The sequence below is a fragment of the Crinia signifera genome, chromosome 1 (genome assembly GCF_055691185.1).
Source record: "Crinia signifera chromosome 1, ASM5569118v1, whole genome shotgun sequence".
Classification (NCBI taxonomy): Eukaryota; Metazoa; Chordata; class Amphibia; order Anura; family Myobatrachidae; genus Crinia; species Crinia signifera.
Genome location: NC_139217.1, coordinates 410,390,829 through 410,418,573, shown reverse-complemented (window position 1 = coordinate 410,418,573; position 27,745 = coordinate 410,390,829). Strand labels below are relative to the sequence as shown.

The 27,745-nt window shown below is 42.3% G+C and overlaps 1 protein-coding gene across 5 annotated transcripts in view; it reads right to left on the bottom strand.

Annotated features, from left to right (window-relative positions):
* MCTP1 (multiple C2 and transmembrane domain containing 1) overlaps window positions 1-27,745 on the bottom strand; it is a 798,197-nt gene that overhangs the window by 352,032 nt on the left and 418,420 nt on the right. For all 5 annotated transcript variants that reach the window (XM_083151771.1, XM_083151772.1, XM_083151773.1 and 2 more), the window contains one exon: window positions 6,957-7,050. In XM_083151771.1, the coding sequence (XP_083007897.1) occupies window positions 6,957-7,050 (94 nt within the window). The remainder of the gene's footprint in view (window positions 1-6,956; window positions 7,051-27,745) is intronic.

Sequence of the window (27,745 nt, the reverse complement as noted above, 5' to 3'; positions counted from 1 at the left end):
AATTATATCCCCTAAAACTTTCTATTCCCTTCCTGGTTTTCTTGTTTGTTTTTTATGGCCGGTGATAATGTTATGGTTTCGGGAGTGAACCCGTAGCCGGGACTGCAGTTTAGAACAGCCACAGTGAGACCCTACTCTGCCTCTGTTGACCCCCAAAGTTAGGTAACCGGTTCCTGCTAAAACTAGGCTTCGCCTGTAGCCGCCACGTTTGGAAGGGCGAGTTAAGCCCGCCCTAACTCCGGTGCAGCCAGGAGTTACGATGTTACAAGGAACCGGGACCTCCAAAGGGTACGGTCAAGAGGAGATCTGGCTAAGGGGCTAACTAAAAAGTTAACAAAAAATGGCAACTTGCCCAGCTAACTACGCTGATAAGCGCCAGCGACCTAGTCACCAACCACCAGCGACCGAGTCGCATACACAATAATAAACACCACGCAAAAAGCATACCACGGACAACACGGACACAACACTGAACACAGAATCAGGTGCCGGTACAGCGACACCAATACAAGCAACTGAAACACCAGCGAACCGCTGGAGGCACTTCTCAGTGACTACTGAGGACAGCCCTAGAAACAAAAACCCAATACCCAAAGATGGGCCAAAGATGTAAGAAACAGAGCTGGCCCCTGAAAAGGGGTACTCACGGAGACCAGGAATCAGCAGGCAGAACGGAACCACTACTGGGAACTCCTAGGTGGCTGTTCCCAGAAGCCAGAATGGAAGGACAGGCAGGTGAAACCACTGTAACAAGTGCTATCACCGGCAAGAGTATGCTGGGCTGGCCTCCTTAAAAGGGATATTGTGGCCAAAGCCCACCCAGCTAAATGATAAACAGCTGAGCCTGAGTGGTGAAGCATCCACCCACTATTTAGCCCTGCCTGTGGATCTCTGCCGCTGTTCCCGGCGGCGTCTGCGATTGCTAGGCAACGGAGCTGCTGCGACCGGCTGCCTGCCCCCTCCAGCGTCTGAGGTAGCTAGACGCCGTGATGACGGCTGGACGCTCCGCCTGGCCGCCGGATCCCGGGCGTCCCTGGTTGCCGAGCAACCAGGCAGCCCGACGCCATGACGGGGAGAACCGCCCTGTTATGGATGCCGCACGCCTCCTGCGTGCAACACATAGCAGCCACAGATATAGCCCCAGTTCTATTCAGCATTTTTTTACAATTGTATTCTTCTAAGGCACTGGTGGCCAAACTCTGTCCTCTGGGACCCCTAACAGTTCTTTATATGTAGAACTTCTGGCTGCTGCGCAGGTATAATAATTACTAAGTACTGTACTGTAATTTAAAAAAAAATCCACAGATCAGCCGCCAGTGGTGGATTCCCACTAGGTAAGTGAGGCGTTTGCCTAGGGATGCCATTCGCTGGCTGCAGCACAGCAGGTCCACAACATCCTATCAAGGTCATAGCCTGGGAAGAGCACTTGGAAAAAGAGCTCTGGTGTGGGAATTTGCATGGAAGGCAAAGTCAATATTGGACCAGTGTTAGCAATTGTGGTGCAGAAGGTGGTGGTGGTGGTGTGTGTGTGTGTGTGTGGGTGGGTGGGGGGGAGGGGTGTTGAGGTGTCTTGGCAGTCAGAAGGCATCAGTACTGTGCTGGCCTTGATGTAGAGAGAGTGGACCTTGTAGTGACGTGATCTGGAGGGATGGCCGATGTGGGGGTGAGGTTAAGCCAATAATGCTTTACTTAGTGGTGCCCTAACCCCAAAATCTGCTCTGTAGTCTGGGAAACATGAATGGTTATGGATATCTGGGCCAAATTTCCTCACCAGTGCCATATGGAATCCAGCCACTTGCAAACCCCACTGAAGCATTATACAGCACAGTGGCAGCTGGATGCCACCATGCTAGCCCAGTAATAATAGCCTGGTAGAGAATGCCATTGTTTTGTGGGGTGACCCAACAATGCTTGTTCTTAGTGATATTTTTTGCCTAAATAAAAAGTATTGTTAATATGTGGGTGGAAGTGTACATTCTAAAAAAAAAAAGACATTGTATTTTTAATGAAAGAAAAAAACCTGGCGTCTATTGCATCTGGATGCTAATAGACTATAACGTTCAAAGATGGATTTTAATTTATCTATTTTATCTTTTTGTTTAAGGCAATTCTTTTCAGGAATTTGTACTGAGAAATATTAAGGTGTGAGATGATTCAGATAAATGGCTCAATTAATTGAACTGAAACACACTCTATTGCACAGAACCAGAGCTGTGAGCTCTTTATTAAAAGCACTGTTCTGCAGCCCATAACCTTGTTCCTTGACTCCTCTCTAGTTTCCAATTTAAACAAGTCCCCATGCGGCCTGCTCTAAAGGCCTTTGTCTCCCTGTCATTGTTAAAAGAGCCGAGGCATCCTGGAAGTGTGAAATCAGAACTCATGAGTTGAACGGTTCCCCCGGGAACGCTGTACTGCTGAGAAGGTCAAAGTCATGGGCTGGACCATCTAAAAGTGTCTGATCGCCAGTCTGTGACACAGCGGGTGGGGGGGCAAAAGAGCTAGAACTGAACACATCTTAATTAAAGCCCGCAGACAGCAAAACAGACTGTTTTTAAGTGGGCTGTCAAGTAGGACTTAGATGTAACCCTGTTAATGAATGTGAATCTGCTAACTGTTAAACCATAAACTTATAGAGATGCTTATAAGATAATAGTTAAAACACCATTACGCTGTAGCCCTGCGATATCTTATTCCATATTACAACCATATTACAATATGTTTTCATTTCTTATTTTTATTTTGATGGGGTTATAAGACATTCCAAAATAAAAATAACAGATTAAAAAAAATATACATTGAATTGATGAACACGATGAAGTGGACTAGAGTAGAAACATTTGAGCAACCACCCTTGTATGAAGAACTCAGTTGTTTTGGTTGAATTTGGTCAGAAATTATAGCTCCAACTCCATTTGAAGCAGTACACAAACCTTATTTGGCAGTTGGATGCTCAGCATATGGAAACACCAAGGATTTCAACACTTTAGCCTTGGGGACATCAAAAGGGGACATCCAATATATGTATTCAAACTACAAAAACAGAGCAAAGTTTCCTTTGGTAGAAGTTTTGCACCCAGGGCTATCTATGGGTAGTTACTAGGTGTTTGCCAGCGGTGCCTTGCCCACAGTGCATCTGCAAGGTGCATGCACCACTGGCACCCTCCTATCCCTGCTCTGCCTCCTGCTGCTGTCTGGCTGCTGTGGGTAGAGAGGCTGGCGCTAAGGAGCAGAGGAGGGGCGCCGGCTGGGAACATGCTGCAGCAGCATCAGGAAAGCAGGAGAATTCATAAGGGCAGTTGTTGATGGGCAGAGAGCCATGACAGACGGTTCTCTCGGCCAATCGGTGGCTTCCCATTGATTCAATGGGACTTTTAAAGTCTCCTGCTCTCCCGCCACTTCCACAGCATGTTTCGTACCAGCTCCGGAATCTCTCCCCACAGCAGCTGGGCAGCAGCAGGATGGCACTGCTGGAAGCTTTGCACTGCCGACACAACTGCCGCCCACAAGGCTAACACTGCCTTTGACACTGTCGACCACTCTCTTCTCATACAAACACTACAATCCCTAGGTCTTCAGAACACAGCCCTTTCTTGGTTCTCAACCTACCTATCTAATCGCTCTTTCAGTGTTTGAAAACTAATCAACTGTTTTGGATTTCAGTATTATCTGTACACTGATAATACTCAAACCTATGTATCCTCCCCTGAATTGTCACCATCAATATTGCTCCGTGTCTCTTAATGCCTTTCTACCATTTCATCTTGGATGTTATCTCTCCACCTCAAAGTCAACATTTCCCAAACAGACTTAAGCATATTTCCATCAGCCAAGAGTAGTTACCAACCTGATATTCAGGTTGGTAACTACTTGAGGGGTCAACCCCTTGAGGGGTCAATTTACTGTTCATTCAAGACTGCAGAGTATGCTCAAATACGAATGACAATAACAGTAGAACAGACATATAGGATTTAACAGACCATCGACCAAACTTGTCAGGGGTTTCCATAGGCACCACTACAACATGGAAATTTACTGTACCAACATTTGTTTTGGCAACTCTGCCATGAATTTGGCTAAAAATAGAACACCTTTTGGCTGGCATGTTTGGAGAGGCATGCACAGATCAGACAAATCCGTGTAGTGCTTCGGTTTTTAATAGAAGAGTTTAAAAAAATGTAACTTTTGTGGGGTCCCCAATCTAAGCATAACCAGCCTCAGGCCTTTCTATAAATACAGAGGAAAGATTGTGCAGAGTACCCCTGTAAGTAAAGAACCAGCACCAGGCTCTTAGCCCGGTCCAGGTTTCCCCAACTAGTTAGCCCTGGCCATGCTCCTTGGGGAGTGGGGACCCCTCCAATAAAGGTCCCTTCCCCTCCAAGGTACCCAAGGGCAAGGAATTAAGCCTGGTGTTATGCCGATACCCCTCAGCAGGGAATGCCGAGTTCATAGCCATCTAGTGTAACAAAAGAGTTACTGTAATATAGTTTTGTGCCTATGCAACTAATATACAGATGAAGCAGGCTTCTTCTTTGCTGGCGAATCGCCAGAACGTCAGCGCTGGCGATCCGCCAGCAGCCTCGCTAACTGTCTCACGCGCATGCGCGTCTCAATCTCCGTCGGCGGGAACCCTGTCTGTCTCCTCTTGAGGGAGACGGACAGGGTTAGGGGGGGGGGGGGGCGGGCAGGCGGCTGGGACCCCAGGTGACCGCCGACAGTGACCTGGGGGAAGCGCTGGAAGCGCCGTCGCGCGCGTCCCCTTCTCGCTATAGATATGGCGCTGGCGGGGGATGGCGGCTGGCGTCGCCATCGCCATCCCCTGCAAAGATGGGACCTGCCCCATATGTATTAACATATAGCTATTTATTTATTTTATGATATATACAATACTGTGCAAAAGATTAGACAGGTGTGAAAAAATAATGAAGTAAGAATGCTATCAAAAAGAGTTTATTTTTAATAAGTAACAAAATGTAAAGTGAATGAACAGAAGAGAAATCATAATCAATCACATTTTTGGTGCGAGCACCCTCTTTTGAAGGTTTTGCCTTCAAAACAGCATCAATTCTTCTGGGTAGACTTACACAAAGTCAGGAATTTCATAGGATTATAGTCAGGTGTACTGTATGATTAACCAATCATGCAAAATAGGTGATAATGATCATCAGCTTATGTAGGTTGAAACACAAACAGAAAAGCTGTGTAGGAGGCTTAAAACTAGCAAGTCCATCAGACGCCACCCTACACCCGCAGTGCCGGCCGCCCCCCCCCCCCCCCCTCACACGCAGTCCCCCCCCCCCCCTGCATGGCTGCGAATGGATGATTTACATAATCATCCATTCGCAGGCAGGAAAGTCCTTCGACCATTGAATTATTTCTCCCGTGCATGCAGTTCAGAGTGACCTATATAGTCACTCTTAACTGATTCCAGCTTTGGATTTCAGAGCTAACGCACCTAGCTAAGACCACTTTAAATTCCCTTGTGATTGTCTGAAACTTTAAGAACCTACTGCTGGGCTGTTTAATCTGTTCCTGATTGTATGAAGGAATTCACTGTTTTGATGATCATCGATCTGTTTTGAATTTCATATCGGATTCTTGTTTAACTAACTCCTAAGAAGGAGATGCTCCTACTTCCCTTATGGGTATATCCATATTGACATCTCACTAGTATCATTCATTTTGAAACTACTTTTCGCCCCTGATGAAGTCACCTAGTTGACGAAACGCGTTGGGTCACATTCATATGTTTTGATCACATGCTGTGAATGAACCACATACAGGATTCAAACTGAATTGTATTTGTTTGTTTTTATCTTTTGTATATAAAATATTATAAAAGGTAAAACCTGTTATATATAAATATATTTTATATGATATGCATATTAGTATATCATAAGCGCACTCTGTACCCGCTCTTTGTTCATATATATATATATATATATACATACATGGGTAGGTGTGGCACTCTGTTCCTTAGGGTGCAAAAAAACGACAGTACAGTGTAACACTTATGATCAACGTTTCAGTGCTCTTTACTGGCACTATGACGATAGTGCCAGCAAAGAGCACTGAAATGTTGATCACCAGTGTGACACTGTACTGTCGTTTTTTTTGCACCCTAAGGAACCGAGTGCCACACCTACCCATGTATGTATATAGCTTTATTGCTAAAGCTGTGAAGGCACCTGGGCAAGTTATCCCCGTGTTGGGAGTGCCGGTCCCCCTACTATTATATATATATATATATATATATATGTGTGTGTGTGTGTGTGTGTGTGTGTGTGTGTGTATATGATGTCCTGCACGTTCCACAGGCAATAATGCAGTTTCCTCCAACACTAACAAAAGAATATACTGTTAGGTCAATGGCTGCTGACTGGAACACACTGAAGTATACTGTAGGTGCACTTGTGTGTCAGGGAATTTACACTGTAAGCTCCAAACGAGCAGAGACGAGGAAGGACAACTATTCTCTGTACAGCACTGAATAATTGGTGTTCCTATATGAAGGTATCCTGAAAAAACTGCTGCTTATAAGATGCAAAAATCTCCCCCGACCTATTATTGCATGTCAATTGTGACAATTCTGTCAACACAGGAATTTAAAAAAATTCAATGGCCTTAGAGGGAACAAATGGAACATTAGTACATCCCTCACACAGTTATTCTCCAGTATCCACGAAGATTGCCATTACCAAGACATAATTTTAATGATATGTTTCCTTTCCAAGGTGCCTTAATATAAACTGCAAGCCAACCAGTAGTAGCATAGCATGTCATCTCTTCTAATGTAATTGCAATATCGCGTGTGCCCCGGGTGGAAAACCTAACAAATAAATGTCAGCAAAGCACAACAAAACATTTCAATTTTTTTCTACATTTTAATTAACAGCTGTTTGGAGTATATGTTAATTTCCTGACAAGGAATCCCATATAGAGGGTTCATCACTTCTTACCTGTGACATCGGCTGCCATCAATCCCTCTGCTCTTATGACTTTCACTTGAAGAAAGCCCACATCATTAAGATTGCTAAAGGATCTCACAAGGCTCTGCAATAAACAAAAATAAATAGTTACTCAATCAAACGAATGTCATATTCCTTATATAGATTTACAATATGTGAATACGTTATCACTATACAATACTATCGCTAAAACGAGATATACTGTATCATTTATATAATTTATTATATACGTTTTGAATAATATATGTACACATCTGTAGCTAATAATGACAATATAATAAACATAATCAAAAGGAAACAGTACAAATTATTGTTGTAATCTGTGATACTTAAAGACTTCCTAGTCCTGGCCCAATTCGAATTCTCCCATCAGAGAGAGCAAGAAATACCAAAGGGTCAGCCTGTTATACTGTATGGAACTATCTTCCAGAAGAGGTGGTGTCATCAGATGAATACATTTAAAATAAGTTTGGACAAATATGTATTGGGAAAAATAAAAACTTTCAAAAAAGTACAACCCATAATCATTAGTTAGCCCAGTGGTTCCCAAACTGTGGGCCTTATTCTGGTTCACTCTCAGAGGCAGATTCCTTCTCAAATGGACAAAACCATGTGCATTGCAGGTGGGGCAGATGTAACTTGTGCAGAGAGAGTTAGATTTGGGTGGGGTTTTATTAATATTGCAGTGTAAAAATAAAGTAGTCAGTATTTTCCCTGCACAGAAACAAAACAAGTCACGCCCCCCCCCCCTTCAGTGCACATGGTTCTGCCCATTTGAGAAGGAATTTGCCTCTGAGAGTGAACCAGAATAAGGCCCTGTGTGCCGTGGCTCCCTAGGGTGCCTCGGGACACTTGCAGGGGTGCCTTGGATTGGTGGTCCAGTACCAATTCAAATTATTTATGGTCAATGTAAAAGGCAAAATCATTGCTGGTGGGCTGTCAATAATAAAATGGACAAACAGAAGCTAATCCTGTCCCTTAAACCTTTGTATGACAATGTATATAAAACAATTTACTTAATTTTTTTCTGAATTTCTGAATAAGAAACTTTTGGCCTAGGGGTGCCATGAAAGAAATTCTGATGCTCTAGGGCATGGGTCCTCAAACTGCGGCCCTCCAGATGTCGTGAAACTACAAATCCCAGCATGCCTTGCCACAGTTTTAACACTCCCTTATAGCAAAACTGTGGCAAGGCATGCTGGGATTTGTAGTTTTACAACATCTGGAGGGCCGCAGTTTGAGGACCCATGCTCTAGGGTGCCGTGGTTTGAAAAAGTTTGGGAACCACTGAGTTATCCCGACATTGAAACAAAGAAAATAATTCAAAAGGGGATATAACATCTAGAGCAGGGATGGGCAACAAGCGGCCCTCCAGCTGTTAATGAACTACACATCCCAGCGTGCCTTGCATCAGTTTCACCTTGGCCAAATAGCAAAACTAAGGCAAAGCACGCTGGGATGTGTAGTTCATCAACATCTGGAGGGCCGCTTGTTGCCCACCCCTAATCTAGAGCGTACTCTCTAACGGTTCCTCTATAAAGGCTGAACTATATTACTATGCATAAAAGAAGGTTGAGTCTCTGCATGAGAGGGTGTTGGGTCTGCTCCAGAGAAAGAGAGAAAGAGAGAGAGAGAGAGAGAGAGTGGCAGGTTTCTGCCTTTGAAGGTGGTGGGTGTGTGCCCCCAAGAGAGGGACATGAACTGTCTGGAAGGGTGGCAGGTCTCTTTCTAAGAGAGTGTTGAGCCCAGGGCCGCAGAGAGGAGAGGAGGGAGTACTAATTACCCGGGCCCAGGCTTGCTGGAGGGGCCCAGTGGAGGCCATGGTCTGACCCACTTCCCCCTCCGTCCCTCCCTGGCAGCAGCAGCACCTACAGCATGTGCTGTGCTGACAGCAGGCTCAGCATGATCGTCTCACTGACAGCATGAGAGCTCATGCTGAGCCTTCTGTCAGCAAAGCACAAGCTGTAGGTGTGTGCTGCTGCTGAGGGGAGGGGGGGAGAATAACACTTCCCCTCGACTTTAGAGTCTTTTTCACTCTCTTTAAACATTTTGGGGATGTGGCCTAATCATGGGAGGTGGTCAATTAGTCCATGCCCCCAAAATTTGACCAGGGCCCGGCATACCTCTCGGCAGCCCTGGTTGAGCCATTAAAGTAAAAAAAACTGCACTGCTTCTTTCCTAGGAACTCCAAATACAACTGCATAGCAGAATCTAGAGGACTAGAAATTAGAGTTTTGTACATTCAGGCGCAGCACCAGGAAAAAATGAGGGGAAGGGGAGAGTTCAGCAAAAATATTTGTCGTGCTTCCAGAAAAGGAGGAAGAGCGTGACCTTTCCAGTTTAATTAAGTCACTTTGGGCTTTATTCTAGTTCACTCTTTCTGACAAAATCCTTCTTAGATGGACAAAACCATGTGCACTGCGGGTGGGGCAGATGTAACTTGTGCAGAGAGAATTAGATTTGGGTGGGGTTTTTCTTCAAAGTGAGATCTATATTGAAGTGTAAAATCATGCAGTCAGTATTTTCCCTGCACAGAAACAAAATAACTCACCCAAATCTAATTCTCTCTGCACATGTTACATCTGCCCCCCTGCAGTGCACATGGTTTTGTCCATCTAAGAAGGATTTTGTCAGAAAGAATGAACTAGAATAAACCCCCTTGTAGTGTATCCACATCCACTCATGATTTAAGTTCCTTACTAAATTTAATGTCGTCCACAAATATGACAATTTTACTCACTATGTCACTTCCTGTATCATTAATGAATATATTAAACAAGGTGGGTCCCAATATTAAACCTTGCGGGACTTAACTTTGGACATTACCCCAACTGGAACGTATGCCATTTACCACCAATCTCTGTCCCCGATTGTGCAACCAGTTTTTAATCCAATTACAAAATCTTCAAATCCTAAATTACCTAGTTTTATAGATACCCTTTTATGAGGCACCTTGTTACATCAACAGATTTCCCTAAATCCAGTGCCCAGCTGAGTTCCTCATAGAAGCTAATTAAATTAGTCTGACATGATCTATTTTTGATGAACCCATGCTGATCCTTACTTGTCACCTTCTCCTGTTCTAAGAAATTTTGGATGCTCTCTCTTATTATGGTATATAATTTTCAGGGTTAGTTTTGCTACCTTTCTTCCATATTGGTACTGCTTTAGCTATGCACCAGTCCCTTCGTACCATTCCCGAGTTTAATGATTCCTCAAATATCAGATATAATGGTAGTGCTATGACAGAACTCAATTAGTTTAGTATCCTAGGGTGTATTTTGTCCGGGCCAGGGGATTTGTTTCTATTTAGGTTCTGTAAAACCAAAAAGGTGGATTTTTTTGGTCTTCTGCCCAGGCATGGCAATGGCCTTTTGCATCCCACGGACAACAGCTGTCTCGCCCGGTGCCTTTCTTAAGCAAACCACATCCCATCAGCAGCATCCTCCTCGTCAACTTCCTCCTCAGTGCCAGCTACATCCATATCCTCCTCATGGTGTACAACACTGACACCTTCAATATCAAGTTCCTGAAGGGTGATCCTTTCAGCATATACAGAGGGCGTGCTGCAAAAGGTGTAAGGAGCCACCTCTTCCCGTACAGTGATGGGAAAGTCAGGCATTACAACCACCAACACCCTTGGACTCTCCTTGCGGATTTATAAAAGGCACAGTTGTTTGCTGTGTTTTTGATGACAGCTTAACTCTCTTAAAATTTCTAGCTGGGGGAGGAGTAGGGGTTCAAATGTCATGTGAAGCTGAACCACTAGTCCTGAACATAGGTAAGGGCCTTAGACGTTCCTTGCCACTCCATGTTGTAAATGGCATACTCGCAGGCTTACGTTTCTCCTCAAACGATTTACATTTGTTTTTTTTATTCAACTTACTGAACTTTGGCAGTTTGGATTTTACATGCCCTCTACGATGACATTGGGCATCGGCCATGGCAGACGACGTTGATGGCATTATATGTTATGACTAGTGGCAGCCGTTCAGCACTAGGAGGAAGTGGTTCTTGTTCTTTCACTATTTTATCCTCCAAATTTTTGTTCTCCATTATCTTTGTGGAGTTATAATAATATGCGGCACAGGAGAGTATACCCCTAAACCACACACACAGCAAAGCCTGAAAAATTTATACGTATTTAAAAAATAACCCTTTTTTATTTTGGTGTTATAGTATTTCAAAATTAATATATGTGGGTGGCACAGGAGAGTGTACCACACACATGCCAAAACCTGAAAAATTTAGATGGATTAAAATAAATCTTTATTTTTTTGCAGTGTACATTGGACTGTCATAGAATTTGACAGCAGATAAGAACCACTTGGCCCATCTAGTCTGCCCCTTCTTTAAACAGGTTACCTCAAACCATATTTGATCCTTATTTTTTTTGTAAGGATATCAATATGCCACTCATGTTTGTTAACGAGCGTGCCAATGTCGCACCTGTGGCGCCAATGCTGCTTAATGCATTTCTATTAGCCAAGTGGTGATTGTTGTGACTACATCTGTGTGTGATTGATTTTACCTCCTCATTTCACATATTTGTACTTTGCTCAGAAAGTGCTTGACACCATTGTTTGCCAACTTGAGATATATTTTTGGTTTTCCCCTTTTTTTCCCCTACAGTATATTATTCTTCCATTTCCATTTCCAATTACTAGTCTATACAAAAATTATAAAATGTTTTTGTTTTTTTTTTGGGGGGGGGGGACACATTATATTGTAATGCAGTGGTTCACAAACAGTTTGCCTAGGCACCGTAGAGAGCCCGTAGGCCCTTGCAGTGGTGCCTCAGGTTGTTGGCCCAGGAGCAAATCATATTATTTATAGAAACATAGAATTTGACGGCAGATAAGTACCACTTGGCCCTTTTTTAAACATGAAAGGAGAGAAAGCACAGAATGTCTGGGTTGGTGCACCTTGAAAAAATTGTACAGTAAAATGTAACTTTTATTAAGGAATGTTTTAAAAGGTTGCGAAAATGAAAAACACACTAACATACATATACACACAACTGGTGATTTAAAAAGAGGATTAAATCCTCATGCAGTGTGCCCCCAAGTTATTGTGTCAATATCAATAGAATATTTTATAAGTCTCCTGGTGCATGTGCACCTAGAAAAAACCCACTTGGAAGTTGCTGTTTACTAGAAACACAGACAGTTGCGGCTTGTATGTGACCCTTAAATAAGATCTACCATGAGATCGGGTTCATACGTATAGGCTCAATCTGTGTTGCAGGGAGGCTGATTGCCTAGTCCCTACCAACCGCGAGCGCCTGAGGTATGTGCCCGTGCACGGCCTCAGGGGGACCGGATTGCTGCCTTGGTCGGGTGACGGCTGTCAGACCCTGACCTATAAGCAGTGGGGTTCCGTGTACAGCGGAGACCCGTCAAGCGCAACTGGTACATCAATCAAAATACATAGATAAATGGGATTGCTGTTAACTAGAAACAAAGATAATTGCGGCTTGTATGTAACCCTTAAAATGAGATCTACTATGAGATCGGGTTCAAGGTGTAGGCTCGATCTGTACTGCCGGGAGGCTCAAGACTGGTCTGGGTATGCAAGGTAGGACCGTGGTGCTGGGTGTGGAGAGTGTCTCCGTTACCCGCTCATGTAGCGGTCACTGTTACCGCGTCTGAGATTAGTCGCCTAATCCCTGCTAATAGCGAGCGCCTGAGGTATGTGCCCTTGCACGGCCTCAGGGGGACCGGAGTGCTGCTTGGGTCAGGTGACGGCCGTCAGACCCTGACCTGTAAGCAGTGGGGTTCCGTGTACAGCGGAGACCCGTCAAGTGCAACTGGTACAACAATCAAAATACGTGGGGAGCGGGTATGGGGGGACACACTGTGTGCGGTCGGCGCACGCTTCACAAGAGCTTCGTCAGGACCCTGGGTTTTGCCTAGGTGCACATACACCAGGAGACTTATAAAATATTCTATTGATATTGACACAATAACTTGGGGGCACACTGCATCAGGATTTAATCCTCTTTTTAAATCACCAGTTGTGTGTATATGTATGTTAGTGTGTTTTTAATTTTCGCAACCTTTTAAAACATTCCTTAATAAAAGTTCCATTTTACTGTACAATTTTTTCAAGGTGCACCAACCCAGACATTCTGTGCTTTCTCTCCTTTCTCGTTCTCAAATCTAATGTCTTATGGTAGCACACCCTTACTGGTTTACTCTAGTGAATTCCACACAAAACAACCAATATAAGGGTCCACCTGAAAAACGACTGTTACTGTACTTTCCTGTGCGACTGGTACAAACCCCTGCTTTGTTTATACCTTTTTTAAACATGTTACCACAAACCATATCAATATGCCTACCCCAAGAATGTTTAAATTGTACCACTGTATTTGCCTCTACCACATCTGATGGGAGGCTATTCCACTTATCTACTACTCTTTCTGTGAAGTAATTCTTCCTCAAATTTCCCCTGAATCTTCCTCCCTCTAGTTTCAGTGCATGTCCTCTTGTTCTGCTGCTCCTCTTCCTGTGAAGAAAGTCTCCCACCTGTACCTGTCACTGGACTTATAAGGCTGTCAGCTGTACCACTGGACTAGCAGTACCACTGGACTAGACTTATGCAGCAATATCACTGGACTTTACCGGCAGTATTACTGGACTTATGCAGCATGCAGTGGTACCAATGGACTTTCACGTCAGTTCCTATGTACTACAGACTGCATCAGTGACCACAATGTACTACAGATGGCATTAGTGACCCGATGTACTACAGGTGGCATCTGTGACTTCAATGTACTACAGACAGGATCAGTGATCCCAATGTACTACAGATGGCATCAGTGACCCCAATGTACTACAGACAGCATCAGTGATTCCCAATGTACTACAGACAGCATCAGTGACCCCAATGTACTACAGACAGCATCAGTGACCCCAATATACTACAGACAGCATCAGTGATTCCCAATGTACTACAGACAGCATCAGTGATCCCAATGTACTACAGATGGCATCAGTGACCCCAATGTACTACAGATGGCATCAGTGACCCCAATGTACTACAGACAGCATCAGTGACCCCAATGTACTACAGACGGCATCAGTGACCCCAATGTACTACAGACCGCACCAGTGACCCCAATGTACTACAGACGGCATCAGTGACCCCAATGTACTACAGACAGCATCAGTGACCCCAATGTACTACAGACAGCATCAGTGATTCCCAATGTACTACAGACAGCATCAGTGATCCCAATGTACTACAGATGGCATCAGTGACCCCAATGTACTACAGATGGCATCAGTGACCCCAATGTACTACAGACAGCAAGACAGGAATGAGTTTGCTGCTCGCACAGGACCCTCAGACGTGTTGAGGAAAGTGGGTGAACCGCTATTGTGCTTGTGTACACTAATATGTATTACTCACAAGGGGTGTGCTACCACTGGACACAAATAGATATGAACAGATAACAGAAGAGAAAAGTGTGTCCTGGTGTGGTGCACCTAAATAAACTTAACGATTAAAATTTAGCTTTTATTGGTATGTCTTAAAGGCGAAATATAAAAACACACAAACAAAACAAAATGTATGTGGATGTGTTTAAAAAGCGGCGGCTCTTTGACTCCACATCCGTTCTGACTAGAGGTAAGTATCCCCACAGGTATGGTATGCTGACACTTATATTATTGGTAATGCGACAATGCAGTGGGATAGTGTCAATGTAGCTCGAGGTCTTTTCATGCAGATGCGCACATCCTGACACCAGTGCGGTAATCAATATAAATATGAATATAATTTTGCACAGTTGGCTAGTGACCACAACTTAATAGACTATCTTTGTGTCATGTAGGACACCATTGGCTCAAATCTATATAGTTCAGGCTGGAGTTGCCTTTATTGTGGGTGAGCCTCTATGTGAAGAATTCGTCTATCGTAAATAAGAGTATATCAATGTTGAGTCTTATTCATATGGTTGTGCTGAATCGAATAGGCTTATAATTATTTATCAAATATGTAACCAATATAGTGACAGGTGAAAAGTCAACTCAGATACCAATCTACACGGGTGTCAACCGATTCAAAGTGCACCTTGGTTTGTTCAGGACTCTATTGTGCAGGCTAGAATTACCCTCAATATAAGGTAGCCTCGGTGTTGGATAAGATATATCTGTCTACTGATGTAGGTAGACTATATATAGTGCGGGCTAGAATTATCCTCAATATAAGGTAGCCTCAGTTTTTAATAAGGAACACCCGTCTACTATTGTAGGTAGACTAATGTGGGTTGATGTAAAGTACTATCAGAGTCTCTTGTGGTGCAAGGAACGTCAACACATTAATCAGCCAGCAAAAGTGACGACATATGTTAAAATTCCTCCTATTCCTCTTATTTTAGGCTGGAATTGCTCTTAGAGAGGAGAGGAAAAACATGTGCAGCTCTTTTTATCACAAAGAGTTTTTGTTGCCGGTTTTATGTCGACATGCAATTAAGTCTGTGTCAACATGAAATGATATTGACAATCGCTAATTGGTAAATCAGGTTAATGTACTCCGTTGAAACAATGGTAAATCAATAGTGGTTTTGATAAAATTTAGACAGTCAAAAGGAGCACTGCCTGTCAGCACATGGGGGTTTATTCTAGTTCACTCTTTCTGACAAAATCCTTCTTAGATGGACAAAACCATGTGCACTGTAGGGGGGGCAGATGTAACATGTGCAGATAGAATTAGATTTGGGTGAGTTATTTTGTTTCTGTGCAGGGAAAATACTGACTGCTTTATTTTACACTGCAATATAGATCTCACTTTGAAGAAAAACCCCACCCAAATCTAATTCTCTCTGCACAAGTAACATCTGCCCCACCCGCAGTGCACATGGTTTTGTCCATCTAAGAAGAATTTTGTCAGAAAGAATGAACTAGAATAACCCCCATAGTCGTTTTAATAATCACTGGTTTATAAGTGCAGTTTTAATATACTCTTGAAATGCTTGTGAGTTAATTGTATCCAGACACTGTTTGTTTATAATGTTAGGTCAGTGTAGTACAATTAAACAATTTAACAATTTAGCAGGGGCGCTGCCAAAGGTTGGTGGAAAATACTTAATAGTAATCCACCTGTGATATACACAGCTACCAAGATTCAATTAAGGGTAGGGGCACTAATAGCTGTAAATGATGAATGAGTTACAGCGTGCCCTCCTATAGGCAGTATAAACGTGCGGAGTGCAGTAATAGTGCTAAGTTCGATTGCCTTAGATATATAAAGGTCAATCCCTGATTAGCAACAAGTTTCTGCCCCCAGCTAGTTGTTATAGGGTGGTCACAAGTTATCACCAAATGTGTCTATTGCACGGTGATACAACAGTGCGCATAGCAATGAAGAGTTCCTGTGGGTTAAAGCATAAGTCAAAAATACATCCTAGTCAGATGCGAGTCAAGAGAGCGTCACCGCTAGCCGGCGTACGCTTCGCGTTTAGCTTTTTCAAGGCCAACCCGACAGGCCTTTCTGAAGTGTTTAAATACCCTATCAGAGGGTGGGCGTGAGTATCTCGGAATCCACTGGCTAGAGAGTGTCCAATCATTTGCTAGCTCTTTCTACGGAGTGGCGTATGGACGTTCAGTGGGCTTGATTAACTCGTTTAGTGGGCGTGAGTATCTCAGGGTTCAATGGCTAGAGAGTGCTGGGTTAGGTCACGTTGCATATGGAGATTCTTGTAATGTATTGACCAATGGTCGGATCATCCGAACTCGATGGGCGTGGTGAGTACAGATGTGTAACTCTAATTGACAGATCATACGTAGTTGACTCTGTGTGTGTAATTATATTGTACACATGTTTGGAGATCTATGGTCATCTGGAATAAAGCATAAATTGTGTAGGCATTTATAAATTATGCCAGTGTACGCGGCAGCGATATAGGATGAATATCCCAGGAATACTAGAGAGTAAAGGATGATATGCGTAACACTGACATATGTCTTGAATAGTGCATGTGAATGGGGTTTATGCAGTTTCCTCAACTGGTTGTTGGTCATGAACCAGTACAGTATGTGGCAAAATAAAACGTATACTTTGTAACTGTTTGTCTCAGTAGTTCCCCACTGACTGGTACAGATTGTCTCAAGGGAAAGGAGAAAACTGCTTGTATGATCATGTTAATTTAAACTACTTCAAAACCCTTTATATACATCAATTATGATGCGAATATCACACCTATGAGTGAATAAGGATATGTCATGTATGCCTTATTTGATATAATTTTATAATCATATAGGTTAAAAAAAATATATATGGACGTGTTGTGTAATATTATAAATAGAACCAGCATACTGTACATAGAGACAGTGTCTGGTTGTCAATGATAAAAGTGGAATGTGATGAAAAAAGTGTGCATGTCAGGGAGGGTGTGCGTTATGCATATACATTTAATAATTAAATAGTAAGTGTTGTGTGTAGCTGACAGTGTCAGTCTTAATCATAAAATTGTGAACGGTTGATTGTGAAGTTAAATTGAGGTGAAAGTTATAGTCCACATCCATACTAATATAATGGGAGGGAGGTAGTGAAAAAAAAAAACCCACAAAAAACAACAACAAGTGTAACACATTAAGACAAATATGTGAAATAAAACTGTGCGAAACGGGAACAGGGGTTCTGGTCGCCCCCTAATGGTGAGTAGTGTGTGTTGACGAATTAATGGTAAAGAATAACTCGTGAAATGAAATTGGAAGAATTGATGTATTTATTATTTCTTTTGTCGACAGGAATTATGTCGACAATTTGGATTTCATATTGGAATAAAGTGAAGTAAATATGGTATTGTCTCTTGCATTTCTAGGTGTGCAGATTATGAAGAGTAAATCGTTGTTATAGGTTTAGTGAAGGTTTGTCGACAGAGAGTCTACCTCATAATGTCGACAATTTTTGAATTGGAATAGAATTTTTGCAATAAAACATCTATTTCCCATAGATGCACTAAGGAGACATGCGTATAGTTAGAAGGCACGATATTAGGGGAATTATTAGGAGTGTTTAAGTATGTTCCAGGAAAGAGTTGATATTATTGTGTCAACTTTTTCAGAGGTAAGCTGTATATTTATTCTCCTCATTAAGACCATGTGGGAACATGGCATCGAGTAAAAAGATGAGTCTTGTTTCCTGTCTCAGCAGTTCCCTATCTAGATCACCTCTTCTGATCCCCAAGTTGACCTTCAAAAGTCCATATGCTTTTAACCCCGTAGGGTCTTGTTGGTGACAGCGGTCAAAATGACGAGCTACTGGAGTAAGTGTCTTCATAGCTCTTTTGTCTTTCTGAGCATTTTTGATACTGTTGACATGCTCCAGTATGCGTTTTTTGAGGGGCCTGATTGTCTTGCCAATATAAATTCTGTTACATGGGCATTGCAGGTGATATACGACCCCTGCCGTGTCGCAGGTAATGTTATCCCTAATTACCCATGTGTGTTGGAATTTATCCTGATATGTGTCTTTGGTGACCATATACATACAGGCTTTACAGGTGCCACATTTGCGTGAGCCCTTTTTTGTTTTGTCAGGCCCTTTGACCTTGTCCAGATGGCTGTGGACTAATATGTCCCGTAAATTTTTGCTCCTCCTCCAACTGATATCAATTTTATTACCTAGGATGGGAGATAGGTCGGGGTCAGTCTTGAGGATATCAAGATGTTGGTTGAGTATCCCTTGAATGTCACGCCATTCTTGGCAGTATGTTCCTATAAATCTGACCTTTTGGTCTTCTTTTGTGGTTTTATTAGTCGGGATGAGTAAAGATTCTCTTTTGACCCTTTTGGTGTCATTGTAGGCCGCTTTAATAGCTCGATTGCTATATCCCCTTTCTCTAAGACGGTCACCGAGTTCGTCAGCTCTTTTTAGGAATGTTTTATCATGTGAGCAGTTGCGCTAAGTGCGCAAGAACTCTCCCTTTGGTAACCCCTTAATGACAGGGGGGAAGTGGGCGCTTTCGAAATGTAATAATGAGTTTGTGGCCGTCTTTTTTCTGAACATGTCAGAGGAGATAGTTCCATCTTTTTCTATATTTAGACGCAGGTCCAGGTAGTTGACCCCCTCCTGACTCATTTCATAAGTGAGGCGGAGATTGAATCGGTTGGTATTAAGGATATTAATGAAGGTTACAAAAAGGTCCGCATCTCCCTCCCAGATGATTAATAGGTCGTCTATATACCTTAGCCACAAAAGTATGTGGCTGGTATATGGCTCATTTTGTTCGTGAAACACCACCTCCCGTTCCCACCATCCCAGGTACAGGTTCGCGTATGTCGGAGCACACGTGCTCCCCATAGCGGTCCCCCGTACCTGGAGGTAGAAGGCCTCATTACACACAAAATAATTCCGTTCAAGGACGAATCGCAGCAATTGGATAATGATATCATGTAAATCATTTTCTCGGTCCATACTTAGGAAGTACCGTGCTGCGTGGATGCCTTGTTGGTGTGGTATGCTCGTGTAAAGGCTTTCCACGTCACACGTGATCAGCCAAGAGTTGTCATTGAGAACCACATCCTGTAATTTTTTGAGGACATCCATAGTATCCCTGACATAGGAGGGCAGGGTGACTACGTGTTGTCGTAGATGGAAATCGACAAATTCACTAGCCTTTTCCGTCAACCCTCCTATGCCAGAGACAATTGGCCTGCCGGGTGGTATCTGTTCATGTTTGTGAACTTTGGGGAGTAGATACATGGTTGGAATGCGGACATTTTTTACCAGTAGGAATTCATACTGATTTTTAGTGAGGACCCCATTTTTGTATGCTGTGTCTAGCATGAGGGAGTAAGATTTGAGGAAGTCGTCAGTAGGGTTGAATGTTAACCTCTTATAGCAGGTGGCGTCTCCCAACTGTCTATCCAACTCCTGAATATACAGATCCCTAGACCAGAGGACTACATTCCCCCCTTTATCAGAGGGTTTGATGACGGTGTCATTCCAGTTCTTAATTTCACGTATGGCCTTTTGCTCATCTCGGCTCAAATTACTAGAGAAATGACGTGGGCCTTTGTCTCTCTGTAGTTTATCCAGATCTCTGCTAACTACATCAACAAAGGTTTTGACCACTGGACAGATAGAGAAATCTGGGTAGAATGTAGATTTTCTCTTTGGTTGTTGGATGTGTGTGTCTGATCCACTGGGTGTCTCATAGTCAGGGGTCTTGTCTGTATTTTCACGTTGGAGTTCCTCTAACGCTCGTATCGCTAACCTCTCTTCATCAGTATACCACAGATTATATAGAGGTCCTAAGTGGCTAGGGTCAGATGTATGTGGGGATGCCACTTTTATCACTTTTATCATTGACAACCAGACACTGTCTCTATGTACAGTATGCTGGTTCTATTTATAATATTACACAACACGTCCATATATATTTTTTTAACCTATATGATTATAAAATTATATCAAATAAGGCATACATGACATATCCTTATTCACTCATAGGTGTGATATTCGCATCATAATTGATGTATATAAAGGGTTTTGAAGTAGTTTAAATTAACATGATCATACAAGCAGTTTTCTCCTTTCCCTTAAGACAATCTGTACCAGTCAGTGGGGAACTACTGAGACAAACAGTTACAAAGTATACGTTTTATTTTGCCACATACTGTACTGGTTCATGACCAACAACCAGTTGAGGAAACTGCATAAACCCCATTCACATGCACTATTCAAGACATATGTCAGTGTTACGCATATCATCCTTTACTCTCTAGTATTCCTGGGATATTCATCCTATATCGCTGCCGCGTACACTGGCATAATTTATAAATGCCTACACAATTTATGCTTTATTCCAGATGACCATAGATCTCCAAACATGTGTACAATATAATTACACACACAGAGTCAACTACGTATGATCTGTCAATTAGAGTTACACATCTGTACTCACCACGCCCATCGAGTTCGGATGATCCGACCATTGGTCAATACATTACAAGAATCTCCATATGCAACGTGACCTAACCCAGCACTCTCTAGCCATTGAACCCTGAGATACTCACGCCCACTAAACGAGTTAATCAAGCCCACTGAACGTCCATACGCCACTCCGTAGAAAGAGCTAGCAAATGATTGGACACTCTCTAGCCAGTGGATTCCGAGATACTCACGCCCACCCTCTGATAGGGTATTTAAACACTTCAGAAAGGCCTGTCGGGTTGGCCTTGAAAAAGCTAAACGCGAAGCGTACGCCGGCTAGCGGTGACGCTCTCTTGACTCGCATCTGACTAGGATGTATTTTTGACTTATGCTTTAACCCACAGGAACTCTTCATTGCTATGCGCACTGTTGTATCACCGTGCAATAGACACATTTGGTGATAACTTGTGACCACCCTATAACAACTAGCTGGGGGCAGAAACTTGTTGCTAATCAGGGATTGACCTTTATATATCTAAGGCAATCGAACTTAGCACTATTACTGCACTCCGCACGTTTATACTGCCTATAGGAGGGCACGCTGTAACTCATTCATCATTTACAGCTATTAGTGCCCCTACCCTTAATTGAATCTTGGTAGCTGTGTATATCACAGGTGGATTACTATTAAGTATTTTCCACCAACCTTTGGCAGCGCCCCTGCTAAATTGTTAAATTGTTTAATTGTACTACACTGACCTAACATTATAAACAAACAGTGTCTGGATACAATTAACTCACAAGCATTTCAAGAGTATATTAAAACTGCACTTATAAACCAGTGATTATTAAAACGACTATGTGCTGACAGGCAGTGCTCCTTTTGACTGTCTAAATTTTATCAAAACCACTATTGATTTACCATTGTTTCAACGGAGTACATTAACCTGATTTACCAATTAGCGATTGTCAATATCATTTCATGTTGACACAGACTTAATTGCATGTCGACATAAAACCGGCAACAAAAACTCTTTGTGATAAAAAGAGCTGCACATGTTTTTCCTCTCCTCTCTAAGAGCAATTCCAGCCTAAAATAAGAGGAATAGGAGGAATTTTAACATATGTCGTCACTTTTGCTGGCTGATTAATGTGTGGACGTTCCTTGCACCACAAGAGACTCTGATAGTACTTTACATCAACCCACATTAGTCTACCTACAATAGTAGACGGGTGTTCCTTATTAAAAACTGAGGCTACCTTATATTGAGGATAATTCTAGCCCGCACTATATATAGTCTACCTACATCAGTAGACAGATATATCTTATCCAACACCGAGGCTACCTTATATTGAGGGTAATTCTAGCCTGCACAATAGAGTCCTGAACAAACCAAGGTGCACTTTGAATCGGTTGACACCCGTGTAGATTGGTATCTGAGTTGACTTTTCACCTGTCACTATATTGGTTACATATTTGATAAATAATTATAAGCCTATTCGATTCAGCACAACCATATGAATAAGACTCAACATTGATATACTCTTATTTACGATAGACGAATTCTTCACATAGAGGCTCACCCACAATAAAGGCAACTCCAGCCTGAACTATATAGATTTGAGCCAATGGTGTCCTACATGACACAAAGATATGTTTAAGGAAGAGGGGAAAGACTCTCTCTTTGTCGGGGCACTCTTTTTCAAAAAATTAATTTCTTTAAGACAGTTCAAGACAGTATTACGGGTTTAACATCAGGAAGACACAAAGGATCCCAAGAAAATGTTAATTGTTAGAAAGGTTTTTAGTGATACATTACTTGCGTGTATATGTGACAAGATTTAAAAGAATTGCTTTAATGGTTATTCATTAAAAATAAGCACTAGACATAGACAAAACAGTGACACAACCAAAAACAGATACATATAACATATAACATAAAATGATAGCTGAGCTCGTATTGGAAAAGACACTCAGGTAAATGGGGCCAATAGCGGTATGTTCCTCGTGGAACAGTTGGTCCCAAAAGTGGGAAATACCAAAAGTTCCCACGGGGGTCTCGGTCCCCAAATGGAATGCTCTTCCAAGTTTATCGACTCAAGTATCGGTGGTTTTGATAGGGATCAGAAATAATCGTTAGAAGAAATCAATCAATACACCAATATACAATTTCTCAGATGTGAAGTAGCAGTATATTTTATCTATCCAGGTATTACGCCCTCCGAATATCTGCAGTGACGACACACTGCACAGTTATAGGTAACCTGTGTCGACTCTGCTCTGGCACATTGTATGGATATCACTAACTGCTACTTCACATCTGAGAAATTGTATATTGGTGTATTGATTGATTTCTTCTAACGATTATTTCTGATCCCTATCAAAACCACCGATACTTGAGTCGATAAACTTGGAAGAGCATTCCATTTGGGGACCGAGACCCCCGTGGGAACTTTTGGTATTTCCCACTTTTGGGACCAACTGTTCCACGAGGAACATACCGCTATTGGCCCCATTTACCTGAGTGTCTTTTCCAATACGAGCTCAGCTATCATTTTATGTTATATGTTATATGTATCTGTTTTTGGTTGTGTCACTGTTTTGTCTATGTCTAGTGCTTATTTTTAATGAATAACCATTAAAGCAATTCTTTTAAATCTTGTCACATATACACGCAAGTAATGTATCACTAAAAACCTTTCTAACAATTAACATTTTCTTGGGATCCTTTGTGTCTTCCTGATGTTAAACCCGTAATACTGTCTTGAACTGTCTTAAAGAAATTAATTTTTTGAAAAAGAGTGCCCCGACAAAGAGAGAGTCTTTCCCCTCTTCCTTAAACATACTTCTCATACTCTCTAGGGAGCACCTCCACAATCTCTATTTTGTGAAAGGACGCTAGAACTACTAGCCCTAAATACTATATCTTTACTGTGGATACCTGATACCTTTTGCTAGAATTTTTTCTACATTAACCTGTGCACTGGTCTATACCCACGCATCCCCCTCCCCTAAAAAAAGTAAATGACACAAAGATAGTCTATTAAGTTGTGGTCACTAGCCAACTGTGCAAAATTATATTCATATTTATATTGATTACCGCACTGGTGTCAGGATGTGCGCATCTGCATGAAAAGACCTCGAGCTACATTGACACGATCCCACTGCATTGTCGCATTACCAATAATATAAGTGTCAGCATACCATACCTGTGGGGATACTTACCTCTAGTCAGAACGGATGTGGAGTCAAAGAGCCGCCGCTTTTTAAACACATCCACATACATTTTGTTTTGTTTGTGTGTTTTTATATTTCGCCTTTAAGACATACCAATAAAAGCTAAATTTTAATCGTTAAGTTTATTTAGGTGCACCACACCAGGACACACTTTTCTCTTCTGTTATCTGTTACTACAGACAGCATCAGTGACCCCAATGTACTACAGACGGCATCAGTGACCCCAATGTACTACAGACGGCACCAGTGACCCCAATGTACTACAAACGGTATTAGTGACCCCAATGTACTACAGACGGTATTAGTGACCCCAATGTACTACAGACGGTATTAGTGACCCCAATGTACTACAGATGACATCAGTTACCCCAATGTACTACAGACAGTATTAGTGACTCCAATGTACTACAGACGGTATTAGTGACCCCAATGTACTACAGACGGTATTAGTGACTGCATTGTACTACAGACGGTATTAGTGACCGCAATGTACTACAGACGGTATTACTGACCCCAATGTACTACAGACGGTATTAGTGACCCCAATGTACTACAGACGGTATTAGTGATCGCAATGTACTACAGACGGTATTAGCAGGGCCGGCCTTAGGCATAGGCACACTAGGCAATTGCCTAGGGCATTTGGAATGCCTAGGGGCATTAGCAGCTTCTGCTGATTAAAATGATATGCAGCATGCCTATATTCTGTGTGAGTGAGGCTGTATCTGCATATGAAATAGTGTATTCATGGAAATCACTGTAACATAGCATTCCGTATGCAGGTACAGCCACAGTCGCACACAGAATATAGGCATGCTGCATAACATTTTAATCATCGGAAGCTCCTTGTGTGTGCTGGTCATAACAATGCAAATAAGACGAATTTTCAGCAAAAAAGGCAACCAACGTTAGCAGAACTGGCCAGGAGCTGCATGGCCTATTGAGACAAGATGTATGAGGAAACATCTGAATCCAAGCAGAGGTCACAGTGTTAGCGGCTGTGCGAGTGCGGTCTGCAGGTGGGTGGGTTGTGCAATAGTGTTCGGCATATGTGTAAGGGGCATTATGTGTGTCATGTATAAATGCATTAATAATGTGCGACATATGTGTAACAAGCATTATGTGTGTCATGTGTATAAGGGCATTAATAATGTGCGACATGTGTAATGGGCATTTTGTGTGTCATGTGTATAAGGGCATTAATAATGTGAAACATATGTGTAAGGGGCATTATGTGTGTCATGTGTATGAAGGTCATTAATAAAGGTTGGCATAATGTGTAAGGGGCATTACGGTTATAAGGACATAAATAATGTGTGTCATGTGTAAGGGGCATTACTGTGTGGTATTATCAGGGGTGCCGAGAGAAACGGGTAGGGGGTACAAATTACCCAGGCCAAAGCCTGATGGGAGGGCCCAGTGGGGGCCCTGGGCCCCCTCCCCTTAAGTGACAGCAGCAGCTGCAGCTCTTCTCCTCTGCCCAGCACACACTGCTTTGTGCTGGGTTGCAGTGTGGCCATGGAGGTGCTTAAAATACAATATTTTCTCAGGATTTTTTTCTAAGGGTATAATTTGATGAGTAATGTATATAAGGTAAAGTGGTACTACAATGTGATGTAACATGAATAAGGGACACTCTCACATGATATAATGTGAATAAAGTTGCACTACTGTGTGGCATAATTTGAATTTGGGGTAAAATTGTGTGGCCATGCCCCTTCCCAGCAAGAACGCACCCCTATTTGGGCTGCGCACCAAATGTGTGCACTGTTTCTATTTAAAATATTGCAGGTAGGAGCACCAAAATGATGACTGCTATGATGAGGGTTGATGGTGCTGGGAAAGGGGAGCAGTGTCAGAGGTGGAACTAGTGGCGGTGCTAGGGGGCACCAGCCAAAATCTTGCCTAGGGCATCATTTAGGCTAGGGCCGGCTCTGGGTATTAGTGACCACAATGTACTACAGACGGTATTAGTGACCCCAATGTACTACAGATGACATCAGTTACCCCAATGTACTACAGACAGTATTAGTGACCGCAATGTATTACATTCTAAGTTCTAAGCTTCATGCATGTCCTTTACACTGACTGGGTGCACTAAATAACCTGGCATGACTGGCATACAGTAGATAGCCTAAGATTAGTATTCTCGTGCTTACTTACATTTCTGAATCATAATATGTTAACTATGCCATTGTGCCAATGAAAATAGTAGTTTTGGATCATAAAATGATCTATAAAAATGTTATGGATGTAAAGAGCAGCCCATGTTTTTATTAATAATATGAGAAAGCTGACAGTCAGAGCACACCATGATATTAACGTTATATGTCCCAAGTGAATACTCCCTGTTTACAGGAAGATATGACCTTGATTTTCAGAGCTGAGAAATGATTACGCTAGGTATATTCCCATACGTGTATTAATATGATATGTCTTATATAAAAAGTATTTATGAGCCCTATTACCTCAATCTTTTTACATTTGTTTATATTTCAAGCAGTGTCTCAGAGGGGGTTAACTGCCTTCCATGTTAACACAGAAGAGAGGCTTTCCATGCTACAGTAATGACTCTAGAAGTGACTGCCTATGAACAGAACAAAATTGCACATACTAGCTTTCATTTATTATGTCCACAGTGTAGCTACATCATACTTGCCTACTTTTGAAAACTAGTTTCAGGGAGATTATAGTTGGTAGTAGAATTTTGCAAAGCTCCCCATTGAGGGCATACTCCTCCCAAAAGGCGTGTCTAGTTCCATATATGGAGAGATTGTGAACGTGGCACCTAGAAGCGCGGGTGTGCACTGCTACATCTGAGAGGAATCATTTATTATGACTTATATCCAAATGTAGATGAGCCCCAATGCCGTTAGCAAGAGCTACTATACTTGCTAAAGAAAAGTCACTGATGTGTGTCAGGGATTGTTCATCTATTGTGTTTTACACGTGGTTCCATATAAATGGCCACAAGAGATGCATGTAGACATAGAGATCATTGTGTTTTATCACCAATGGTGAAAAATGGTGCTGATGATTCAATGTATGTGTCTCTCATTCCTTTATTTACCAAAAATGTAAGTGTGTAATGTGGGCTAGGTGAAATGAGGGAGATTGCTGAATTAACGAAGGAGAGAGGGAGATTGCTGCTATTTCAGGAAGACTCCTGCAGAATACAGGAGGGTAGGCAAGTATGAGCTACCTGTACAAGCAGCAACAATAGTGTTAAAAACCCATCAAAATGGTGGCTTCTCCAATGTACTTCCACTTTGAGTTGTAACAGTTTTTAGACCACAAAAACCATCTCCACCCCACCCCATATTCTATCTCCTCCTCACTCCAATCTCTGTCTTCACAGCTCCCTCTCTCCATATCCATCAAGTTATAAACAGATCAGTGTCCCTGCAATAAATGATTTCACTCACTTTCTGTTATGACATCTTTTAGCATGAGCTGAGTGTCCTCTAGTGCTTAGTGGTGGTGCTCCCCTCATAGAGGTGAGGAGTAGTTAGCCTTTAATATATATAGATGGGCCTGATTCCGATATGTAAGGCTTGGGCTTCAAATCCAAATTCTGAAGTGCTGGAAGATCCGAACCAGAACTCCTTTCAGAACAGATGTCCTTGGGAGATCTGAATTGGGTTTTGGTTCAGAT